The following is a 22,633-nucleotide window of genomic DNA, read 5'->3' on the forward strand; positions in this document are numbered from 1 at the left end:
CCGGTGTGCGACCCCTTTAGGGCATTGAGCTTCGCGTCCGGTGTGCGACTCCTTTAGGGGCGCTGAGCTTCGCGTCCGGTGTGCGACCCCTTTAGGGCGCTGAGCTTCGCGTCCGGTGTGCGACCCCTTTAGGGCATTGAGCTTCGCGTCCGGTGTGCGACCCCTTTAGGGCATTGAGCTTCGCGTCCGGTGTGCGACCCCTTTAGGGCATTGAGCTTCGCGTCTGGTGTGAGACCCCTTTAGGGGCGCTGAGCTTCGCGTCCGGTGTGCGATCCCTTTAGGGCATTGAGCTTCGCGTCCGGTGTGTGACCCCTTTAGGGGCGCTGAGCTTCGGGATGTGAAGCTCAGTGCCACGCCACGTCTTTAAAATTCAAACCTGTTTTCAATGAGTGTACGCACACCGGCGGCGGCATTCGGCACCTGTTCGCGGCGACATAGGAAGTTGTTTGAAATCCTGCCGCGCCACTTTAATATTTTATATTAAATTTATATTATATTTTCCCTCAAATCGTCAATGTACATACTGATTTCACCCTACAAGATATACCCATCGTGCAGCTCTTCTGTCAGAAGTCGATTCAAAATTGAGCTCGCACCTATATAATGTGCGCGTCCGGTGTGAGATACCTTAGACTATCAGTCGACTATAGAAAGATTTGACAATTCTGATTTGAATGTGAAAATCCTTAGTCGGGGACACCCCTAGTTCATTTTTGAGGCACTCTCGAAGTGGAGCTGGAACTCTTCTTGATGCATGGATTACTGGAGTTGCATCCTCTTTGATTTTGAATGTGCATAGAAGGCATCCTAGCCCTTTAAAAACGTCATTGTAACGATGGACAATGGACTCAACTGTGCCTGTGTGTGCACTTACTGCTTCTGAGCAGTTGATGTTGTAAAATCTCCTCACCAGGTTCAATTTCTTTGCGGAGACGCCACCGAGCAGTGACTCCCGGCCCTCAGGTACAACAGAGAACAGTACATTGTGGCTTTTGAACTTTACTGTCACTTGCAGTCTGCACTGACTTTGTCTTTTCCGTTGTAGTCTTTCAGTTGCGCTGTTTTCTTGCTTATTTTTGGCTTTTCTTTCATGGCCTTCATTTCTGTCATGCTGATCCAGTTTGCTGTCAATCCTTAGCGCTACCAAAGCTCCATTAATTGGCAATGACACATCCATGCATCTTCATTTTCTAATTGCCGAACTTTGTCCTCTATGGTGTCATTTTATACATTGTTGCACGTTACCATGCCGACAAAGAAAGTCTCACTTAGGTCAGTATCTTCAACTAGCCTCACTGACTTGGGCTTGCCCTTTGATAAGCTCCATCTTGCAAAATGATTTTTTTCCATTGCAATTCAAACATCTTTTGCCATAGGCTAGGGCACGGCTCATGTCTGCTACCACAACATTTGCAGGCGTATGCTGCTGCACCTTCTCTGTTTTTCTTTTGTGGAGTATACTTTTGCACATTTTTTTTTCTACACCTACCTTGGTGCTGTCATGTACTGCTGTGGCATTTGTTTCATTAAACGTCTTAGCGTGCTGTTGGGCTAATTCACTTGAATGACAGCCTGTCAGCTTCTTCCAAAGTCAGTTTAGCATCTCTTAAAAGCCTCTCTCTTATTCTCTTATATTGGATTCCATGGACAATTTGATGGCGGCTCATAGATTCTCTCCAAAATCACGACTGCGCTTTAAGCTTTAAATCCGTCACAAAACAATCAAGTTTCGTCGCGCTGTTGCATCCGTGACCGGAACACACCTTTTGTACACGATGTTCTTCTGTGGGGAGCAGTAGGCTACACAGCATTTTTCCAGAATGGTCTCGTAGTCTACTTGTCTTTGTCTATATCTTTGCCGAATTCAAACGTGTTGAATACCTCAATGGCTTGGTAGCAACGCAATCTTCCTGGCAGCAGGTTTATTCTCCAGTCCTATGGTAGCCATATACAACTTAAACTGTTGCTTAAAAGACTGGCAACTGCTGTCCACATTACCCACCAATTTCAGTCCCTCCAGTGGCTTCAATACGTCCATTTTACGATTTAAACTGATGCTTGATAAAAACGGTTTACTCCTGGTACCATGTGTTGTTTGTGTCTTAAAGATAAGACTTTAAAAATTAAGCTTTTTATTCACAGTGAGCTTGTGCTCAAACGTTAATGTCCGAACCAACATCACCACCAATGCTGCGTCCCAATTCGCCTACTTATACTACGTCCTAAAAGTATGTACTCTTTTTGTGAAGAAAAGGTATATACTTTTGAGTGTGTAGCAGAAAAGTATGCAAGCTTCGGGACATACTACTTCGCCATCTTTAACGGACTCTGTCGCTTAGTTACGAGCATCCCGTCAACGTTTATCTGCCCTGTCAATCATTGTCAGATTCGTCACAGTTCAAATCCTCAAAAACCCAAATTTAATCTCCTATCGTATCGGAGAGAAATGTAGCCACTTGTTGATCTGCCATGTGTGGGTCTTTGTGGGTCAGAGACTCTCCTCATGTGTTTGCAGTTTAAATATAATGATGCTTTTAAAAGTTAATGGCCAAACGTGTCATTTAAAAAGTTCACAATGCTGCTGCAGGTGAAATATAATGCGGACAACACTGAATAAATATATTTTTGTCAGGTTAAATATTGATAGTTGGTCACTCAAACCCATTTATCTAAACTTTTCTACTTAACCGTCGAACTCGCAGATCCGTCATGTTTGTAGTTTTTTAACGCTTTTTATCCGCGTTTGTAGTTCTAATCGAATCCTCGTCCAACTCGCAATGGGTTGTGGGCAATATCAGCCGTTACAGTGCCCATCGATCCATACTGTGAATTCGGACCGGAAATAGTAAACCATCCGGGAATCTTTGGAATACTCTTTTCAACATACTACGATTTGGGACATACTAATTCTATTTTCGAATACTATTTAGGATGGATAGTATGCGAATTGGGACGCAGGGAGTAACATCCTGCCTCTGCTCTTCCTCATGTTCCCCTATCCCATGGTCCTATAACTAGATAGTTCCATCTGCTGGTCATATTAGGCATTACATTTAATATAACGTTGCTGGGTACAGAAATGGAAAATTGATAACGAAACTAAAACATCGTTTAGCTATTACAGAGCTGTCATTCCCAGAATTTCCAACGTGATCTCATGAAAATACGTGAGTATTTTTACATAAAGTGTGATTCTACTACACGTACATTTACTAACGTTTTCACACACAATAAAACGTACAATACTGACTTATTAACAGCACTAAAATGTACAATATTGACGTTTTGACACTACTAAAATGTAAATTATCTACGTATCCAAGTGTGTACGTGTAAGTTACCAGGCTCCCATAAATCGTGGCATTAATATTGTTTATTTTATATCCAATATCACATCAATGTTTTCAGTCACATTTATTAAATGCATTTTACTAAGTTAATCAACCTAATATAAAATAACAGAAATATAAAATAACATTTTGCTCTCGTGACTTCTGCTACAAACTCATTTCGGATAACTAGATAATGTTAAAAGAAGACTGAATTTTAAAACCGTCAGATGAATAACATTCTTGCCAACCATCTTGTTGTTTGCTGTGAGACATAAAAAGGCATTTTCTCTTATTCAGCAACTGGCGATCACAAGATACACCAAAACACAACACTTTATTCGTTCGCTGTAATCCAAATAGAATCCATATGTTTGCGAGAAACAAATCCAAATTGAGCCCGGTGATCTTCATCTCCATTAGTTTTCATCTCCTCTCAGTAGCGCAACGGTAAACATCAAATCTCGCGCTCTTTATGAATTTAAATTTAAAAAACGCGCCCTCATGAAGCGTTACGACATGATTTACGGCAGTGGCATCGAACGCTCATTGGCTCTCGCCTGCTTCGTCACAGATTTTGACATGCCGTGTTTCAGTTGAATTGTATTTGAAATGGGAAACGCGCAATTTCACGGAGAGAAGCCCGGATTCATATTTTCATTGATTAATAGCTAACATTCTGCTCTGTACCTCATACCAAACTATTAACGTTATATACCACCAGAGAGGACTGCGACTGCAACACATCTTCATTTGAACTACTTTTGGTGCCGCTTTTGACATTTTTGCAATAAATAAATTATTGTGATTACACTGGTCTGTCTGTTATGCTTTGATTTATAACAGTACGTTGTTTTAATAAATGCTAATGGGTAGGTTTAGGGGTAAGTGTAGGATTAGCCATTCAAAATATTTTTTTAATGCTATATTGTTATCAAAATCGTCATTTTCCAACGTTTTACCTTTTATTTTCTTTATATTCTGTATTAAATTGGTAGGTTTAGGTTTGGGGTAGTGTTAAGGGATCGTACATTAATCAATAAAATGGTCAAAGGGCAATTATATAGATATCTTTATGATATAACAAAAAAGTTTTGTATTCTTAACAAAAAAGATTTCATGATGGATTCGTAAATATTTTACGTTTTTTAGCTGTAAAAATGTAATAATACTACGTTTAAATGTTGCAAATACGTCTATATTTTACATTTTAGCACTTCTCCAAACGTACTAAGACTTACGTTTAGTCTCTTTGAAAGTAACGTATTAATACCTACGTATTAACGATGAGACCAGCCTGGAATTTCCCACAGGATATATGTTTTTTCTTTGTCAAGCATTTTGCAAAACATTATTGCTTGTATTAGGGTTATTAATAAAAATAATATAATAAGGACAACAAATGAAAACAGTCACTTTGCCAATTGACCGTGTTAATATTTATCCACATTAGGCGATATATTGTTCCTACAATCTCTCATAATTTAAGATCTAAGATTGTTCAATCAATTGTTATTAAAAGACAGTGCTGTCTGATATTACATTGCCACAGTTTTACTGTAGTAATCTCTATAATAACTGTTACTACTGTTTGCCGGCTGCTTCATTATTTATTATTTTTTAGTTATTTAATTATTGCAAGAACAGGTTTAACCCTAACAAGGGCACAGTGTGCCCTTGTTATAAAGTGCATGACATTTCATTAATATATAGTGTCAGTCTATACTGTATTAGAGCGCCATCTAGTGTCATAACTAGGAATTCATCACTCAAAGATTCCAGTTTTTGAGAGTAAATCAATATGTTTTAATGGCATTTATCACAAACATATGTTTCGGTAAATACACAAGCACAGGATTTCTTAACAAAATAAAACTTCTCTGCACAGATTATTTACAATAGATATATAATAAAAAGGTCATCTATAGCCAGCTTTTTTTAATTCATATCATGGCAAACTCTGACATAAAACATTTACATCACAAAAATAGACATAATGCTAGTCACCAAACTGATGTCAAACCCGATCAGTGCAAATGCTCTTATGATCTTATAGTGTAAATGACAAGAAACTGACATAATCGCTCACTGTTAGATCACTTTATCAGCTCTAATAAACATTCAAAGAACTCACTGCGAACACGTGTCTGTTCCTTATTTTTTGCAGATTTACAGTCTAACTGCTTTTAAACAATATTTACAGAATTAAATTAATTATAATAAAAAAAAAAACATTTTATGGTTGTATGCCATATAAAAATTGTACTGTGCTAATTAATTGAGATTTCTTACAGCTCTTACAGGTTGTTGGCCTTGTCTGTTTCGTTGCTTCTATTGCTCTCCCCTTTTTTGTAAGTCGCTTTGGATAAAAGCGTCTGCTAATTTATTAAATGTAAATATATTTATAAAAATACATTTACACAATTTAACATAGCGATTGCTATCAGGATATGAGGAGACTTTTAGTATTTTAAAGAATCATCTATTCCACCTTTAACAAAATTCCGCTAAAAACTTAAATGATCAGATGTTATATCTTATGTAATAATTGCATCATGTCACAATTGACCAGTGTGAGTGCCCGTGATCACCACCAGAGGGCACCAGCCCGGACTGTCATTCTATGATAGACCACATTACCCATAATCCTTTGCGCGGACTCATTCGCACTCACTACTGTTTACACCGGTGTCTCGTCATCACCTCATTACCTCTGCCTATATATACCACGATCACGCTGTCATTCACGGCGAAGTCTTGTTTTGTGTAATAACTTTTGCCTGTCCCTTCCGTTTTGTTTGCCTTTTCGGACTGCTTGCCTGTGTATGACCTTTTGCCTGTTTTATGGACTACGACTTTGGATTATCCTTCAATAAATACTGCATTTGGATCCTACCTTCTGTCTCAGAGCGGTGCGTTACAATATAATTCACAGATATCAGAATATAAACACACGCAAAATAAATACAGTAAAATAATTTAAACTTGCAAAGAATGGAGAAATGTTCAATTGGGCCCTGGATGATTAAATGTTATGATATTTTAGCTGATGAAAGGCTATTCAGCGAAATAATGCTCGTCTCCTCACTCAGTCGATCTCCTTTGTTCGCAGTGTAACCTAGAAGAAAACACACAGGACAGTGAAATAGAAAACAGACATAAGAAAAGGAGCAGCGCTTTTGCATGTTTGAGTCAATATTCTTCACTAGTAAAATGTGTTGTCTAGTAAAAAAAGTCTACTCGGAGAAATGGTACATATTAGTACCTTTTTGGTTTTGTACCTTGGGTACTGCCCCAGTGAAAGCACTGTACCTTTTTTTTCTGAGAGTGGAAAATGTAAATTCTGTCATTAATTCCTCATCCTCATGCCGTACCAAGTGCCAATAGCACACCTTGTTTGCAAGTGTAACAGAGGCCAGCTAGTAGTAGTAGTTGCTGTGCAAATAAACCTCACTTTGACCTCAAGAGACGCTCTAGCGACTGACGCTAGAGGTTGCAGCCTTTAGCTTTCTTGTTAGAGCGTCCGACTCTCATGTCGGCGGACCTGGGTTCGAGTCCCGGTCCGAACGGTAGGGGTTACATTGGTGCCATGACCCGGATGGGAGGGAGGTTTAGGGGGGTGAGTGTAACAGAGGCCAGCTAGTAGTAGTTGCTGTGTGATTAAACCTCACGCCTCTGACCTCTAGAGATGCTCTACCGACTGATGCTAGAGGTTGAAGCCTTTAGCCTCCTTGTTAGAGCGTCCGGTCCGAACAGTAGGGGTTACACAAGCGCTATTCACACTCTGTTCAATGCCTGATTGGGCCACACAAGATTACAGAAAACACACACACACACACACACACACACACACACACACACACACACACACACACACACACACACAATCGCTATCCTTTATAATATCTTACTGGTCCCTCCTCTGATTTCAGCAGTGTGAGACTTTTCATTAGATGTCCACAATATCTGATCGCCTCTCTCTGTATTTTAAATGGACAGATTCTCTCTCCATTACGGACTCATCTGAGCCCAGATCACGTGACAACAGCACACAGAATATAGAGAGAGATTAGAGCAACAAATTTAAATCAACACTGATCATTTGCACCAAATATACTCTCTGATTTATCTTTACACCCTTAGAGAATCACATCCAAATACTCAGATGAGCGTCATTATATAGTGTCACGATTGACAACAGACAATAAACTGACCTCATATGACAAGACTCTAGCCTGACAAGCCAGACCCACATCAAGATGTTTGGTCTGGAAACTCACCATTGACAGCTCAATCTGAGGGGCGGGATAAACGGTTGTCTTTCAAACTCCCTCTGCACGCGATAGGATAGCGCTACAACCAACCAGAGCAACGAAGGTGAAACAGAGCTCGTTGATAGATTAAACATTCGCCGTATCCGGTCGGCTAAACTCCGAACACATCTTCCCTTTTTAGGAATGACTTTAGTGCCGTTCTTTGTTCTTTTCTCAGAGAAAAGCTTAACTCCAAGTCTTCCAGAGTCGTGGTCAAAGCTGTTTCGAAAGACCGCCGCCGTTCGCCAGTTTCTGTGTTTACTAGAAGCACGCAAACGCAACCGTCGTCATTATGGCCCCGCCCACCGACTCTATACACGATGTGATTGGCCCAGCAAGAGTTAGGCGAATACAGCTCAGAAGGGTATTGAGAGTTGCTAGACGACACTCGCGGGCAGATTAGATTTGCTGCCGCTAGGGTCCATCTACATTTCTAGGCTACCAAGACCCAATCATAATCAAGCATTTAAGTTCTATAAATGTAATAATGTATAATAAATAAATGTATTTATTATCAAAGTATCTAAAGCAAAACAACATAAGTGCACTTTTGTATTTTAATTGTATTTCATTGAACTGTACAAACACACAATCATGTGTGATCACACACATAAAAAAAAATAAAATAAAAATAAAATAAAAATAAAAATAAATAAATAAATAAAATCACAAACATAAAAATCACACAAAATGCTGCAAAGGATGAAACGTTTGAAACATTATGCACAATTAAATACTTACTCTTTAGTGTTTTTTTGTCTAGACTTCGAGTAAATCAGACCAGCAGCAGCAGCAGCAGCTACTATGGCCAGCAGCAGCGGGTAAATGAGAACAAGTCTTTCTGCTTTATCATCTACATGAGAATCTGGAGAGAATAGAGAGGCGTTAGACAAGGCAAGTTATTTAATATAGTAAACCACATTTCACAGACTCACACACAATGGCAATATCTGTAAGAGATGCATACAAGCAATACAAAAATAACCGTAACAAACGTAAAAATGTATTTAATGAAGTGCTTACAGTGCAATCAGTAATATGCTGCACAGCGCTCAGTCAGAAAATGCACAGGTCTACATACATGACCATGAAGGAAACGGTCACAGTTATGTTTAGTCTTCAGTGTCTCGTTTGGTTTTAGGGTATGATCCCGTTCACACAGATCTGAGAAAACAGATAATTATATCTATATATATTATATCTATATCGATATTATATCTGTTAATAATAATAATAATACATTTTATTTATAATGCACTTTATATTAAACAAAATCTCAAAGTGCTACAGAATTAAAAAACAAAAAAAAAAAAAACAATCAACAACAATAAATAAATAAAACTGAAAAATAAAATAAAATAAATTAAACAAGTAGCAAGTCAATTAAAAGCTCTGCTAAAAAGGTGGGTTTTAAGACCACGCTTAAAAGTATCTATAGTCTGTGGAGTCCGCAGGTGGTCAGGGAGAGCGTTCCACAGACTGGGGGCTGCAGAGCAGAAGGCCCGATCTCCCATAGTACGGAGATTGGCTGTGGGAGTTTTGAGGCGATACAGCGAAACAGAGCGGAGGTTACGAGTGGCTGTTTGTGTGGTGAGGAGTTAAGATAGGAGGGAGCATCACCATGGATGCACTGGTGGGTAAGGAGAGAGATCTTGTACTCGATCCTGAACGACACAGGAAGCCAGTGGAGTGATTTTAGAATGGGCGTGATATGGTCGTATTTGCGCACCCTCATGAGGATCCTAGCAGCGCTGTTCTGAATACACTGTAGCCTCTGGAGATTTTTGCTAGGGATGCCAATAAGGAGCGCATTGGAGTAGTCCAGCCTGGAGGAGATAAAGGTGTGGACAAGCTTCTCCGCATCAGCCATTATGCTGCAAGTGGCAGTCACTTTAGACTGAACACGTTAAACACATGACATCATTGTGTAAATTACAAACAGGTCTTGAGTCTCTCAACTCTCTTCACAATATCCCACAGATTCTCTATGGGGTTCAGGTCAGGAGAGTTGGCAGGCCAATTGAGCACAGTAATACCATGGTCAGTAAACCATTTACCAGTGGTTTTGGCACTGTGAGCAGGTGCCAGGTCGTGCTGAAAAACCAAATCTAAATCTTCATCTCCATAAAGTTTTTCAGCAGATGGAAGCATGAAGTGCTCCAAAATCTCCTGATAGCAAGCTGCATTGACCCTGCCCTTGATAAAACACAGTGGACCAACACCAGCAGCTGACATGGCACCCCAGACCATCACTGACTGTGGGTACTTGACACTGGACTTCAGGCATTTTGGCATTTCCTTCTCCCCAGTCTTCCTCCAGACTCTGGCACCTTGATTTCCGAATGACATGCAAAATTTGCTTTCATCTGAAAAAAGTACTTTGGACCACTGAGCAACAGTCCAGTGCTGCTACTCTGTAGCCCAAAAGTGGCTTGACCTGGGGAATGCGGCACCTGTAGCCCATTTCCTGGACACGCCTGTGCACGGTGGCTCTAGATGTTTCTACTCCAGACTCAGTCCACTGCTTCCGCAGGTCCCCCAAGGTCTGGAATCGGTCCTTCTCCACAATCTTCCTCAGGGTCCGGTCACCTCTTCTCGTTGTGCAGCGTTTTTTGCCACACTTTTTCCTTCCCACAGACTTCCCACTGAGGTGCCTTGATACAGCACTCTGGGAACAGCCTATTCGTTCAGAAATTTCTTTCTGTGTCTTACCCTCTCTTGAGGGTGTCAATGATGGCCTTCTGGACAGCAGTCGGGTCGGCAGTCTTACCCATGATTGCGGTTTTGAGTAATGAACCAGGCTGGGAGTTTTTAAAAGCCTCAGGAATCTTTTGCAGGTGTTTAGAGTTAATTAGTTGATTCAGATGATTAGGTTAATAGCTCGTTTAGAGAACCTTTTCATGATATGCTAATTTTTTGAGATAGGAATTTTGGGTTTTCATGAGCTGTATGCCAAAATCATCAGTATTAAAACAATAAAAGACCTGAAATATTTCAGTTGGTGTGCAATGAATCTAAAATATATGAAAGTTAAATTTTTATTATTACATTATGGAAAATAATAAACTTTATCACAATATGATAATTTTTTGAGAAGGACCTGTATAACTGTTCATGCTTTGATACGCAGTGCTGGTTTCAGTTAGTATAAAATAATTATTCACACCCAATTGTTTGATAAAGATCATATCCTGTTTTTGTCAATTTTAGACTGAAATATATGAATTCTGTAATTTAAAGAATAAATTAAACGATTCACTGTAGTAATAAGGGATCATGCAAATGTCATGTGACTGATCAGGTTATTTTAAACTCCAGCCAGCAGCAAAACATACAAAAAAGTCACTACTATAGTTATGAATAGAATCTGATTGTCAGTGTAACGGAGGCCAGCTAGTAGAAGTTGCTGTGCGAGTAAACCTCACTCCTCTGACCTCAAGAGACGCTCTAGCAACTGACACTAGAGGTTGCAGCCTTTAGCCTCCTTGTTAGAGCGTCCGACTCCCATGCCGGCAGACCCGGGTTCGAGTCCCGGTCCGAACAGTAGGGGTTACATCAGCAGGGGTTAATGTAACAGAAAGTGTGCTTCTCTCTGTATAGAGCGCCATCTAGTGTTCAAAATGAGACTTCACATCTGGAACAATAATACTAGCGTGCTCAGGGTGTTTGATACAGGTCAAAAGAGCCATCTCAAGTCTCTGTGATCTTCTGCTCTCTAGATATGGCTCAGGTTCCTCCTTCAGCGACAGTCAGTGGGATTTTTTCACCAGTTTATCATCTGGCAAGAGAAAATGGTGGTGAATATAGTGTTCATACAACAACATCATTTATCATAAGCAGGATCAGCTCTACCATCTAATATAAGCATATCATAAATGTTATTTACACACTGGGTTGATGTTAAGGACTGAATTGAACTGCTAGTTGTCTTGAGTAAAGGTCAGAAGATGAATCCTTTGATATTTACCCATCATCAGTGGTATGATATGAACTGAACTGATAAATGTCTCCATCTGGTGTGATTCTGAAGAACAGCATCATCACTGTGAGCTCAACAGGAAACAGACTATTATCCTGCCGGTGTTCTGACTAGATTATTTAGGCCTTTGTGACCCATCAGTTTTACCCGAGCACAGCAGTTCATTTCATATTCACAATGCACTAAAACTATCAAAACACTTCATTCATGTCTCACTGTTTATAATTCACATTAAATTATTGATTGTTTACTTCAATAAGTTATTACTGGAGAAATGTTGCAATGTAATTTAATGCATTACTCGCCTATTATTTGTATTTATTTGTGAAATTGTATCAATCTCTAAGAGAAAATGGGTTCAAAGCCAATATCGACAAATACAACGTTAGTTCAAAAATAACAGAAACTGTATTTTCACATTACTTAAAGGAAAATGCAGTGAAGGACTACTCACTATCGACAGTCACACTGAAGCTCTTCATGATTTTGCTGCCGATGATAAAGTCCAGAGTCTTCAGTTCTGGTGTTTGTGATGGTCAGAGATCCAGTCTGATGATCCAGCTTCAGTCTGTTAATGTAACGCATGCAAACAAACAGCAGAAGAACGTCATTGATTCACACATTCACTCAGTCTCATGGAAGATCTTCAGCAACTAAAAGGACATCATACAAACCACATCCTGACTCATACACTGCCAGCATATATGCATTCATACAACCAAGAGACCAAAGCACATTTATTAAAGTCTCTGAAACCCCTGATGAATATCAACACTTCAAAATGTCATGTTTGAAGTAAAAATACTGCATATATTTTCATATTTACAGTTTGCTTATCCAATAATTATTTTAATGATATTAATGTCTTTGGTTTTGCGTGCAGGACTGGCCAAATCAAACCTGTAGTCATTCACTATCGTGAGATTGTACTAAATAAACCAAATGTCTTATATTTATCACACAAACAACAGCCATTAAGTCAATGGAACAAAAGTGCCTTTTTAACAATGAGTGTAAACTTCACACAGTCCCTTATTTATTAAAGTTTGCCAACGGCTCTCATTATACAGATAAAGTATTCAGTTATTTTATATTAAAATCTGATGCATATAAGAGGAGCAGGTTTTCATCTGTAATAACACACTCCGGTGGAAACGGAGTACAATAATGTAAAAATGTGGTTGTGTGTGTGTGTGTGTGGTTATTTACTAATGTGATATAAAGCTAAACTACTGAAGGGCAGTGTTATATGATCATTGTGATGTGTTGCTTTTCTCTGTTAGATTGTCAACACGTTTTTCTTTTTTTAGCTGACAGGAAGAAACTGTTCACCTGCAAACTAAACACACATGCTCTGGATGCCCGTTGTCTCTCACACACAACATGTTTGTCCAACCCAACAGATCAAACCACATCTCTGAAGAACACCGACCGCAGCAGCTTTCAGTTTGACTCAGAGGCCAAACTTCACTAAAACTGTGAGATCAGACACGCTTTTAACTTTGTACTTTTTCCATATTTACTAAAATTAAGATCTGAATAAATCAACTCAACAGTTTTAAGATCACAGTTTACAGCCGCACTCACAGTGGCCACATCATTTATTCACACTGGAAAACTGACTACCAGCATGCATGTATGCATTATACCCATTTGTGTTCTGATATTTTTGTGAAATATCAGGACACAAATGGGTATAATGACATGGGTATTACAAGGAGAGGGTGAAATATGAGTACATTGCCCATGTCCCCACTTTTCTAAATGCTTATAAATCATACAGGATGAGTGTTTTTAGAAAGTAAAAATGCAGAATGTTTCCTGTGATGGGTAGGTTTAGGGGCTGTGGCAGTGTAGGGGGATAGAAAATATGTTTTGCACATGTGTGTGTGTGTGCACAAGTGTGTGTGTGTGTGTGTGTGTGTGTGTGTGTGCACAAGTGTGTGTGTGTGTGCACAAGTGTGTATGTGTGTGTGTGTGTGTGTATGTGTGCGTGAGTGTGTGTGTGTGTTGTACCAGGAGGGTCAGACTCTGTCGGAGGAGGACTGACATGTCATTACTTCTGTTGTGTTTGTTTAGATCAGTTGTGCTCGTGTTAATACATCAGAAAATGTTCGGCGTGTTTGTTTTGTTCTGTTTGAGCTGCTGCCGTCTGATCGGTAAGTTATAATTTCTGTCATTTATTCACGAATCACGACTCAATAATAAACTCCTGCTGCGACTCAAGTTAGATTATTTTCATCCACTGTGATCAAATCTCTCTTGTTGTTTTAGGTATTTTCATTTCAATGATTACAAATGCAAATCCTCCTAAGAAATTTAGAAGAAAAAAATTATTTTAATAATTTGAAATATTCTGCAGTAATCATAGACAACTAGAGAACTCATGGCGATTCAGTAATAAACAGTGTTGAATATATCCGGCATATTTGAACTATAATTAATTTATCCTATTTTTATTTTTCTCTACAGCAGATCATTTTGAAACACATTAAAGACTGAATGATTGATTCACACACTTCTGTCTGCTGTGATGTGAATTTTCATTTAGTTTCCCGTCTCTGCTGCTGTTAAAGGTTACAAACTGATCTCAGGCTTTCTAAAGCAACACGAGCATTAATCTGAAAACCTCTTCATGTTCTCCAGGTGTGTTTGGGGCCGAAACAAATGAAATACATTCAGTGTCAGTGATAGAGGGAGATTCTGTCACTTTACACAATGATGTTTCTAAAGTACATGAAGACAACATACTGTGGGAATATGGAGCTGAAAAGTACATTATAGCTGAAATCGTTAGAAGATTTGGATTATTCTCCACATATAACGGCACTGACGGGAGATTCAGAGACAGACTGAAGCTGGATCATCAAACTGGATCTCTGACCATCACGAAAATCAGAACTGAACATGCTGGAGTTTATGAAGTGGTGATATCTGGAACAAAACGATCATCAAAAGCATTCAGAGTTTCTGTCAATGGTGAGTGGAGATGTAACTCATCCTGTGCTTCTTGTTTTATTAGCTTTTTACATATTGAAATATTGAATTATGTTATGTAAGGGATAATGTACATGTAGCCGAAGGTTACTGCAGAATAAACCCCGACAGGGTGATCAGGATCAGGTCTCGCATCACTCTGAAGGGGTTTATTCTGTGATAACATTCGGCTACTTGAACATGATCTGCTTATTACACGGATACTTGCCACATGATTAAATAATTAGGCTTGAAATATTTTATTAGCTCTTTAAACATAAAGCTTCCACGGAGAAATCAGTTGCTAGCAAGAGCAAGTTCAAACGAGACAGACATTTAAGTGATTACAGTCATAGCACTGAACGAAAGACTGAAAAAAATATTGCATAAAGTGAGTGTAGATGGGAACTAGTGATTTTAAACTTGAGTTTATTCATTTAGATCTCAATGTTAGTATATGTTATCAGGTTTTACCGGTTGTTATCGGGGAATAGCATAATACACTGCTCATCATTATCACAATAAACCACAAATAACTGTAGATTTAACCATATGTATGCTTATTTATCTCATCTTTCTCAGCTCGACTGCCTGTTCCTCTCATCAGCAGAAACTGTTCTTCATCTTCATCATCATCCTCAAATTGTTCACTGGTGTGTTCGGTGTTGAATGTGAGTCATGTGACTCTCTCCTGGTTCAAAGGAAACAGTTTATTGTCCAGCATCAGTGTGTCTGATCTCAGCATCAGTCTCTCTCTTCCTCTGGAGGTGGAATATCAGGATAAAAACACCTACAGCTGTGTGCTGAACAATCCCATCAGCAACCAGACCAGACATCCCGACATCACTCAACTCTGCCACACATGTGCAGGTACGGCAGCACGGCTGATATAATGTGTGTGTTTATTCACTGACCTGATCTCCGTCTTCTGTTGTAGATCTGAATCACTTCTTTCTTTATCATTACAGCACCGGACACACCGTCTTCTCCTACTCCAGTCTCTCTGATAGTGCTGATCTCTGCTGGATCTCTGGTGACTGTTGCTGGATTTGTGATCTTCTGGATCTGCAAAAAACACAGAAAAAAAGACAACAAAGGCAAGTGTTACATACTGACTTTAATAAGTATTATAACAAGCTTTAAAAGTATACTCTAAATCATTACTAAAACGCCCTATTAGCTCTAAATGTTCGGTACCTTGAGTGTCTGAAAACATTAGGCTTAACTTTAAATTAACTTCAAGTTTTTAAAAACTGCAGTGTTAAACTTATAATGAAATGTGTGATGCTTTATCTCTGAAAGTCCTGATAATAACACACATACTGTGAAGAATCAGATCTAGTTTGGATTGAGTTTGTTGTTTTAATGAATCTATTATTATCATTGAAACAGTTGAGACGGCTGAAGACGAGATCACTTACGCTGAACCAGCGTTCTACAAAAGAAACGCACAGAAATCGGTAAGAGAATTTATCGTGTCGTGTGTATTGGTCTCATTTCAGCTTTGAGTCAGATGTCGATTAGTGTGTGCTTGTGTTTTTGTCTGCATAAACCATCACATCACAGACATAATAGCACCATTAAAGATATTTTAAAAGCCATAGGAGCATAATTCTATGCAATAAACTCTTGTTAGAAATAAAAAAAAGCTTCAGCTTGGACCTACCACATTTATTATTTTTATTAGGCGTTCATGTGTGTAGAGCTGAAACCTATTATAACTTAAAAATTGCAAGGATCTGAATTCTCTTCTAAAAGTGATTGGACAGATCAAATCGTAGGTTTTAGAGACTTGAAACTTTGAGGGAGTACCACCTCATCTACAACGCCACCAAGGCTCGCCCCAAACGGCCTGATGATGGCACTACAGCAGTCAAAAGTATGCACTATAATATACAGAAAACATGAACGGCTATAACTATGCAGAATTTAGTCCAAATGACTTAGGAATTACTTATCTTTGTCCAAGGTGCCATGACTGTATGAGGAGATTCTTGTATCTTGAAAAACATGGCTGCCATCGACCAATCAAATTAAAGCACCTATCAGACAGGGTTAACAGAGACCGATCGGAACAAAACTCTGTGGGCCTTATTTATGGTCCTAGAAGTCTGAGAAATTTGAAAGAAATTACTTGTTTTAAATCATTGGCGTAATTATAAACACATTGGTTTGTAGTGCAAATAGTTTTACCAAATACAGCACTTTGTTAATTGTCTTTGTGTTTCACACGTACACACAATATTCATTTCATTTGTTAGATCTCCTCATTCTGAACAATTTTTCCTCAAGAATCACAACTGTCAGTCAAATTGTTTCTTAAAGCTACACTATTCAAATTTTCCGTCCGCTCGGCGTCATCAAACTACGCCTTTGTTTTGAATAGGCACCCTTTAGCCAAGTTTGAGCTCAGCAACTTGGGACATTTGGTCTTCACCTCACAGCCGGGGGAAAATAATCGGGATAGGACTCGGCAGAAATCATGTTCATGAATCAGGGATGCGGTTATTAACGTTACTGTAGTGTAAAGCAGAGCAGGACCGAGTGTTGTGGAGCTGAGCACGACCGCTGGAGCGATTGTTACGCAAACACACGGCTCGCGAGGAGCGGGACTTTTATTATGACGGGACACAGTCACCAACACCATTTCCGCTTTTCCGGTCACGAGTATGAGGTAATGCAGCTCTGTTTATCATATCAAATACATTTAAGTGTGTTTAAAATTATGTAATGACGTTCATGTGTGTTCGCGCAGCGGCTGCTGTGACATGTTCACACTGTTAAGAGTAAAGCGCTTCTGCAGAATAAAACCGGAAACTGAGGGTAACGCAGATATGACGCTATTGACAGGCGACTCGCTCAGACGCCCCGGATCCTTGGTTAAAATAGCAATTCACAATTTACAAAATAGTTGGAAACATTTGGGATATTGTAAGAACTCAAATGAACAATATATATTACACTGGCCTGGTGTTTTTTGTATATTTTACAGCAAAAATCCTACATAGTGCACTTACATTTTTTTGACATTATTTAAAAACACTACTTTTGCGAACTAGGCAGAGGTTTTTCGCTCAACCTCAATAACACCACTGTAGTACAGTTCTCAGGTCCCGTTAGGTAAATTATCATAATCTTGAACTTTACCCTTTTAATAGCTATAATGGTAGTTTAGAAATGGAGCATGTACAAAAAAAACATACCTAAAAGCCTATAAATCCTAAATGAAAACTTCACGAAATTAGGTGAGGACATTCAACATATGCTTCTAAACAAGCATGCAAGCTTTTATGGAGATCAAACCATAGGTGGCTATAACGTAGAAAGCTTTCCTTGACAAATTGCTTGTATTGGCTGTAAATGTCGTCTCTTTTCCATGATGGATACAGGTTTGCTAAATAAAACAACTTTTTACGCACGTGTTAGGGTTACTTCACTGCTTTTTCATATTAAACTATGTTATTCCCTTAACTAAAACGAGTTGATACATACCTCTCTCGTCTCAGTGCGTGCACTTAATCTCTCTGAGGCGCGGTGACGATCTGATAGCATATAGCTTAGCCCACTAAGCCCAGTTCATTCACTATGGTACCAAACAGAGATCAAGTTAGAATCAACCAAACACCTCCAAGTTTTCCCTATTTAAATACAGTTACATGAATAGCAGAACGATCATGTATGGTGACAAAATAAAACGTGGCGCTTTTTTAAGCGGATTAAAAATTAAAAAGGAGAACTATAATGTATGGCGGAGTAGCACTTCTGGGAGTACTTCGACTCGGCGCAGTAAAAAGTCCCGGCTGAAAAATCCTCCCTCACATCTCCCTCTCCCTCTCCCATTTCTGTCAATAGGAGGATTTTTCAGCCGGGACTTTTTACTGCGCCGAATCGAAGTACTCTCAGAAGTGCTAATCCGCCATACATTATAGTTCTCCTTTTTAATCAGCTTAGAAGCGCCATGTTTTATGTCATCATACTTGATCGTTGAACTATTCGTGTAAATGTATTTAAATAGGGAAAACGTGGAGGTGTTTGGTCACTTCTAACTTGATCACTGTTTGGTACCATAGTGAATGAACTGGGCTTAGTGGGCTAAGCTAAATGCTATCAGATCGTCACCGCGCGTCAGAGAGATTAGGAGCATGCACTGAGACGAGAGCGGTATATGTATCAACTCGTTTTAGTTAAGGGAATAACAGTTTAATATGAAAAAGCCGTGAAGTATGCCTTTAAAGGCCTTAAAGCACTTGAACACTGATAATTGCTGTTAGCTGCTGTTTTCATTACCTTCTGTTGTGTTTTTTTACAGAAAGTTAAAGAGGAGGATAATGTGGTGTATGCACCGATCACATTGAGAAGATGATCAAACGTCAGTCTTTTTCTAAATGCCAGACCCCAACTGTGTGACCTGCCACAACCTTCGAGTGTATGTATCGTAGGGCTGTGTATTGCCAAGAATCTGGCGATACAATACGTATCACGATACATGTGTTACGATACGATATATTGTAATATATTGCGATATTGTAAGAGAGGCAATATATTGCGATATTTCTTTTTTTTTTATAATTTAAAAGAATAAAGAACACAACCATATGCCTAAAACACGAGACAAAGTATTTTATTTAATTAATACAGTATAATTTATATAACCAATCACTATTTTGTGCAATCTTAGTAAAGTAAAATGTAAAGTGACTGCAGGATTCTTTATGTGTAAATGTTTTAAAGGTTCACAGTATAGCAGTGGCTATTTAACAACAGAAAGTGCAGTCTATTTCATGACTGAATGACTGTTTGTTATATATTTAATAACGTTAAGCTATTTTCTATGAAGCAGTCTATTGTATAAAGTGCTATTTAAGTAACATTACTGAACTGCAGAGCTGGTCATCATATCCGCTATTATCTTTCGTTCTCCTGCCACCGCTGTCAGTTTTGGTGTGTGTTTATTTTGTTACTGAGAGGAAAACTTGCAGTACATTCTATCGACACGCTTCTCAGCAGCACGGGTGACGTCAGGATGTTATGCGAGCTCTGTTTCAATGTGTTTCCCGAGTATTAGATTATAACTTGGCCTATTTTGCAAACAAAATGATTCTTGTCGATTTCCTTAGTGGCTTCTTTTTAGCTGAAGCCAAAATGAGTCCACACTTCAGCTCTGTATACTGCAGGAGCGGAATAATGCTATCTTCTTGAGAGCTGGGTTTGCTAATGTAAACACTAGTGATTCACGCGCTTCTCCGGCTCCGCGTCAGTTATACGTTCTGAGATAACACTGCCATCTAGTGGTTGGGTGTTATATAGTCTGTGGATTAAACCGAACACAAAGCCACGAATCTTGGATGTAAATATATAAATATCGATACAGTCTTTTTGAGAATCGATACAGTATCGCCAAACATAATATCGCGATGTTCACGTGTATCGATATTTTCTTACACCCCTAATGTATCGTGTGATTTTTTTTTGGTGAGAATCCAATCACACTGATGAAAAGTGTGATACTTAAATGCTGATTCATGAAACGATCTGCAAAAGAACTTGCCTTGGAATTTAAGGACATTTAAAGGGATAGTTCATCCGAAAATGAAAATGTGATGTTTATCTGCGTACCCGGAGGGCATCCAAGATGTAGGTGTGTTTGTTTCTTCAGTAGAACACAAATGAATCAGCATATCGATTCATGATTCGGATCGCGTGTCAAAATGCCAAACTGATGAAATCACATGACGAATAATGAATCGATAAGCTGATTCATAACGGTTCGAACCTTTGTTTTGAAATCGGCCCATAACTATATGTCGTTATGTAGTCGTTGTTTTTCAAGAAGTCCTCGCTGCAGCCTGTAGCACGATCACGTACTGGATCAGTTCCAACACGTACTGGACACGCATGCGCAGTGGTCTCATTCACAATTTGATGTCGTCATATACTCTATATATATATACATATATATACACTATACATATATAAATACTCAAACCGCTCAAAAATAATGATTAATAACATGCTCACGCCATCAGGACACACGTTTTGCATTTTCCCTTGAATGTGTCGGCTACTGGTATTTTAAGTTCTTTACAGATCGTGTTGCATTGTACCTTGAGGATTAAAATTACAGAGACATTAACTTACTTGACTCATTTTTCCTTCCACTCAACAGCAAGTATGATCTGAATATAAATTTTAACTGTTTTGCATGCATGTACAGCAAAACTAGGATAATTTAGGCATCACATTTATGAAAAGATGATTTATTAATCAATAATTACTTAATACTATATATCAGTACTACAACTACACAGTTTAGAACATCATCTATATTCAATATTGACCATACATTAAGACTAGCGCATACGCATTATAAATTAACCCAGAGATCGGTAGGCTATGACATTGCCATAACGATCCACCATCCAGTACGTGTTGGATCTGATCCAGCAGCGTCATCGTGCTACAGGCTGCAACGAGGGGTCTCGTTTGTTTTTTTTGCGCACAAAAACGAATTCTCATCGCTTCATAAAATTATTGTAGAGCCACAGTAGTGAGATGGGCTTTGTGACGACATCTTTAGTGCTTTTATGGGTCTTGAGAGAGGAAATGACATTGGTGTCAATGAAGGCCTTTCTGAGCCATCGGATTTCAACACTAATATCTTCATCTGTGTTTGAAGATGAACGGAGGTCTTACAGGTGTTGAACGACATTAGGCTAAGTAATTATTGACAGAATTTTCTTTTTTGGGTCAACTAACCATTTAAGAAATGTTTTCACATCTGAACAGAAATGTGGTTTGATCTGTTGGCTAGACGCTCTTGTTCGTCTGTGTGTTTCTCGTGTGAATACAGTGTCTGTAAGTAGCGTGTGGTTGAAGGTTTTTTTTTTCCATTCCTGCTCTCATGAAACTATCTTCTGATCTACAGAAAACATGCTTTAAAAATAAGTTGCATATTCTTTCAGTAGCATGCTGTTTCTGGTTACTGACAAAGGTCAAATGTAAAAATTCACATTAATTCAATCAAAATAAAACAAATCTAAAATGGCATTTACATATTTCTGATTTCCTGTGTTGACAAAGTTAGCCAAATGGGTTTTTGTCTTTGCCATGTGAATGATAACTATATTAAAATTCCTTCATCAGAGAAAACACACACGTCTATTTTACCTTTTTACAAGACTTCAAAAATGTGTCAATAGTGAAACATCTACTATTCTACACTGACTGAATGAACATTAGATTATTTATGCGCAACTAATGGTGTAGTTATATAACATCAGGGGCTAGCTGGTCGTGTTGACCAGACAAACCTCGACCTTTCAGTTGAACAGCCAAAGGCCCCAAAAATCAACATAATAGACTTAAGGATTCTGGGGGGGAAATTCTAGCCTTTGGGGTTGCAAAGTTATGACTCAAAAAAATGCAATTTCTTTATTATATGTTGCCTAGTGTCAGATGGGTGTGTGTCTGAGCTGCAGGATTGGGGACCATCCAGACAATTTTGGGATCTCTATGATTTATGGTCTCTGGCAGCCATACACTTTTTGGACAGAAACATAAGGAAGTAGTAGAATAATGTGTTTTGGTGAACTGTTCAACATCTAACTCTCAAGAGAAGGACAAGTTGAACCCCAAGATCAGAGAAAATGTGGACAAAAATCTTACCTTAAAGTTCCAGCTCTGGAACCGCCAACTGAGGATATCCGAAAGTTAGAAGATTTTTGACTTCAACCGTTGCTGTGTGCCAGTCATATAATTGTGTGACAACAGAGCCCCTTTCACACTGCACGTCGGACCCGCAATATTCCCGGAACATTGCCGGGTCGCCTTCTGTGTGAAAGCAACCACGTCCCGGGACTGATTACCAAATTGAACCCGGGTCGGGGACCTAGTAACATTGCGGTATTCGACCCGGGACGAGCGCTGTGTGAACAAAAGCCGAAACTAATGCCGCAACGTGTACGTAGTTATCGTGCGACTCCTAGAGCTTGTTTATTCAATAATACAACCCTGCAGTGCCAGAAGAGCTAGTCGGT

The 22,633-nt window shown here is 39.0% G+C and overlaps 1 protein-coding gene across 1 annotated transcript; it reads left to right on the top strand.

Moving 5' to 3' along the window:
- Window positions 1-13,660: 13,660 nt before the first annotated feature.
- On the top strand, window positions 13,661-15,490 carry LOC137040724 (SLAM family member 5-like). The gene is made up of 3 exons (XM_067416495.1): window positions 13,661-13,780; window positions 14,268-14,600; window positions 15,180-15,490. The coding sequence occupies exons 1-3, from the start codon at window positions 13,672-13,674 to the stop codon at window positions 15,488-15,490; spliced, it is 753 nt and encodes a 250-aa protein (XP_067272596.1). The 5' UTR covers window positions 13,661-13,671.
- The last annotated feature ends 7,143 nt before the right edge of the window (window positions 15,491-22,633 follow it).

This window comes from Pseudorasbora parva, chromosome 14 (assembly GCF_024679245.1).
Source record: "Pseudorasbora parva isolate DD20220531a chromosome 14, ASM2467924v1, whole genome shotgun sequence".
NCBI classification, from domain to species: Eukaryota; Metazoa; Chordata; class Actinopteri; order Cypriniformes; family Gobionidae; genus Pseudorasbora; species Pseudorasbora parva.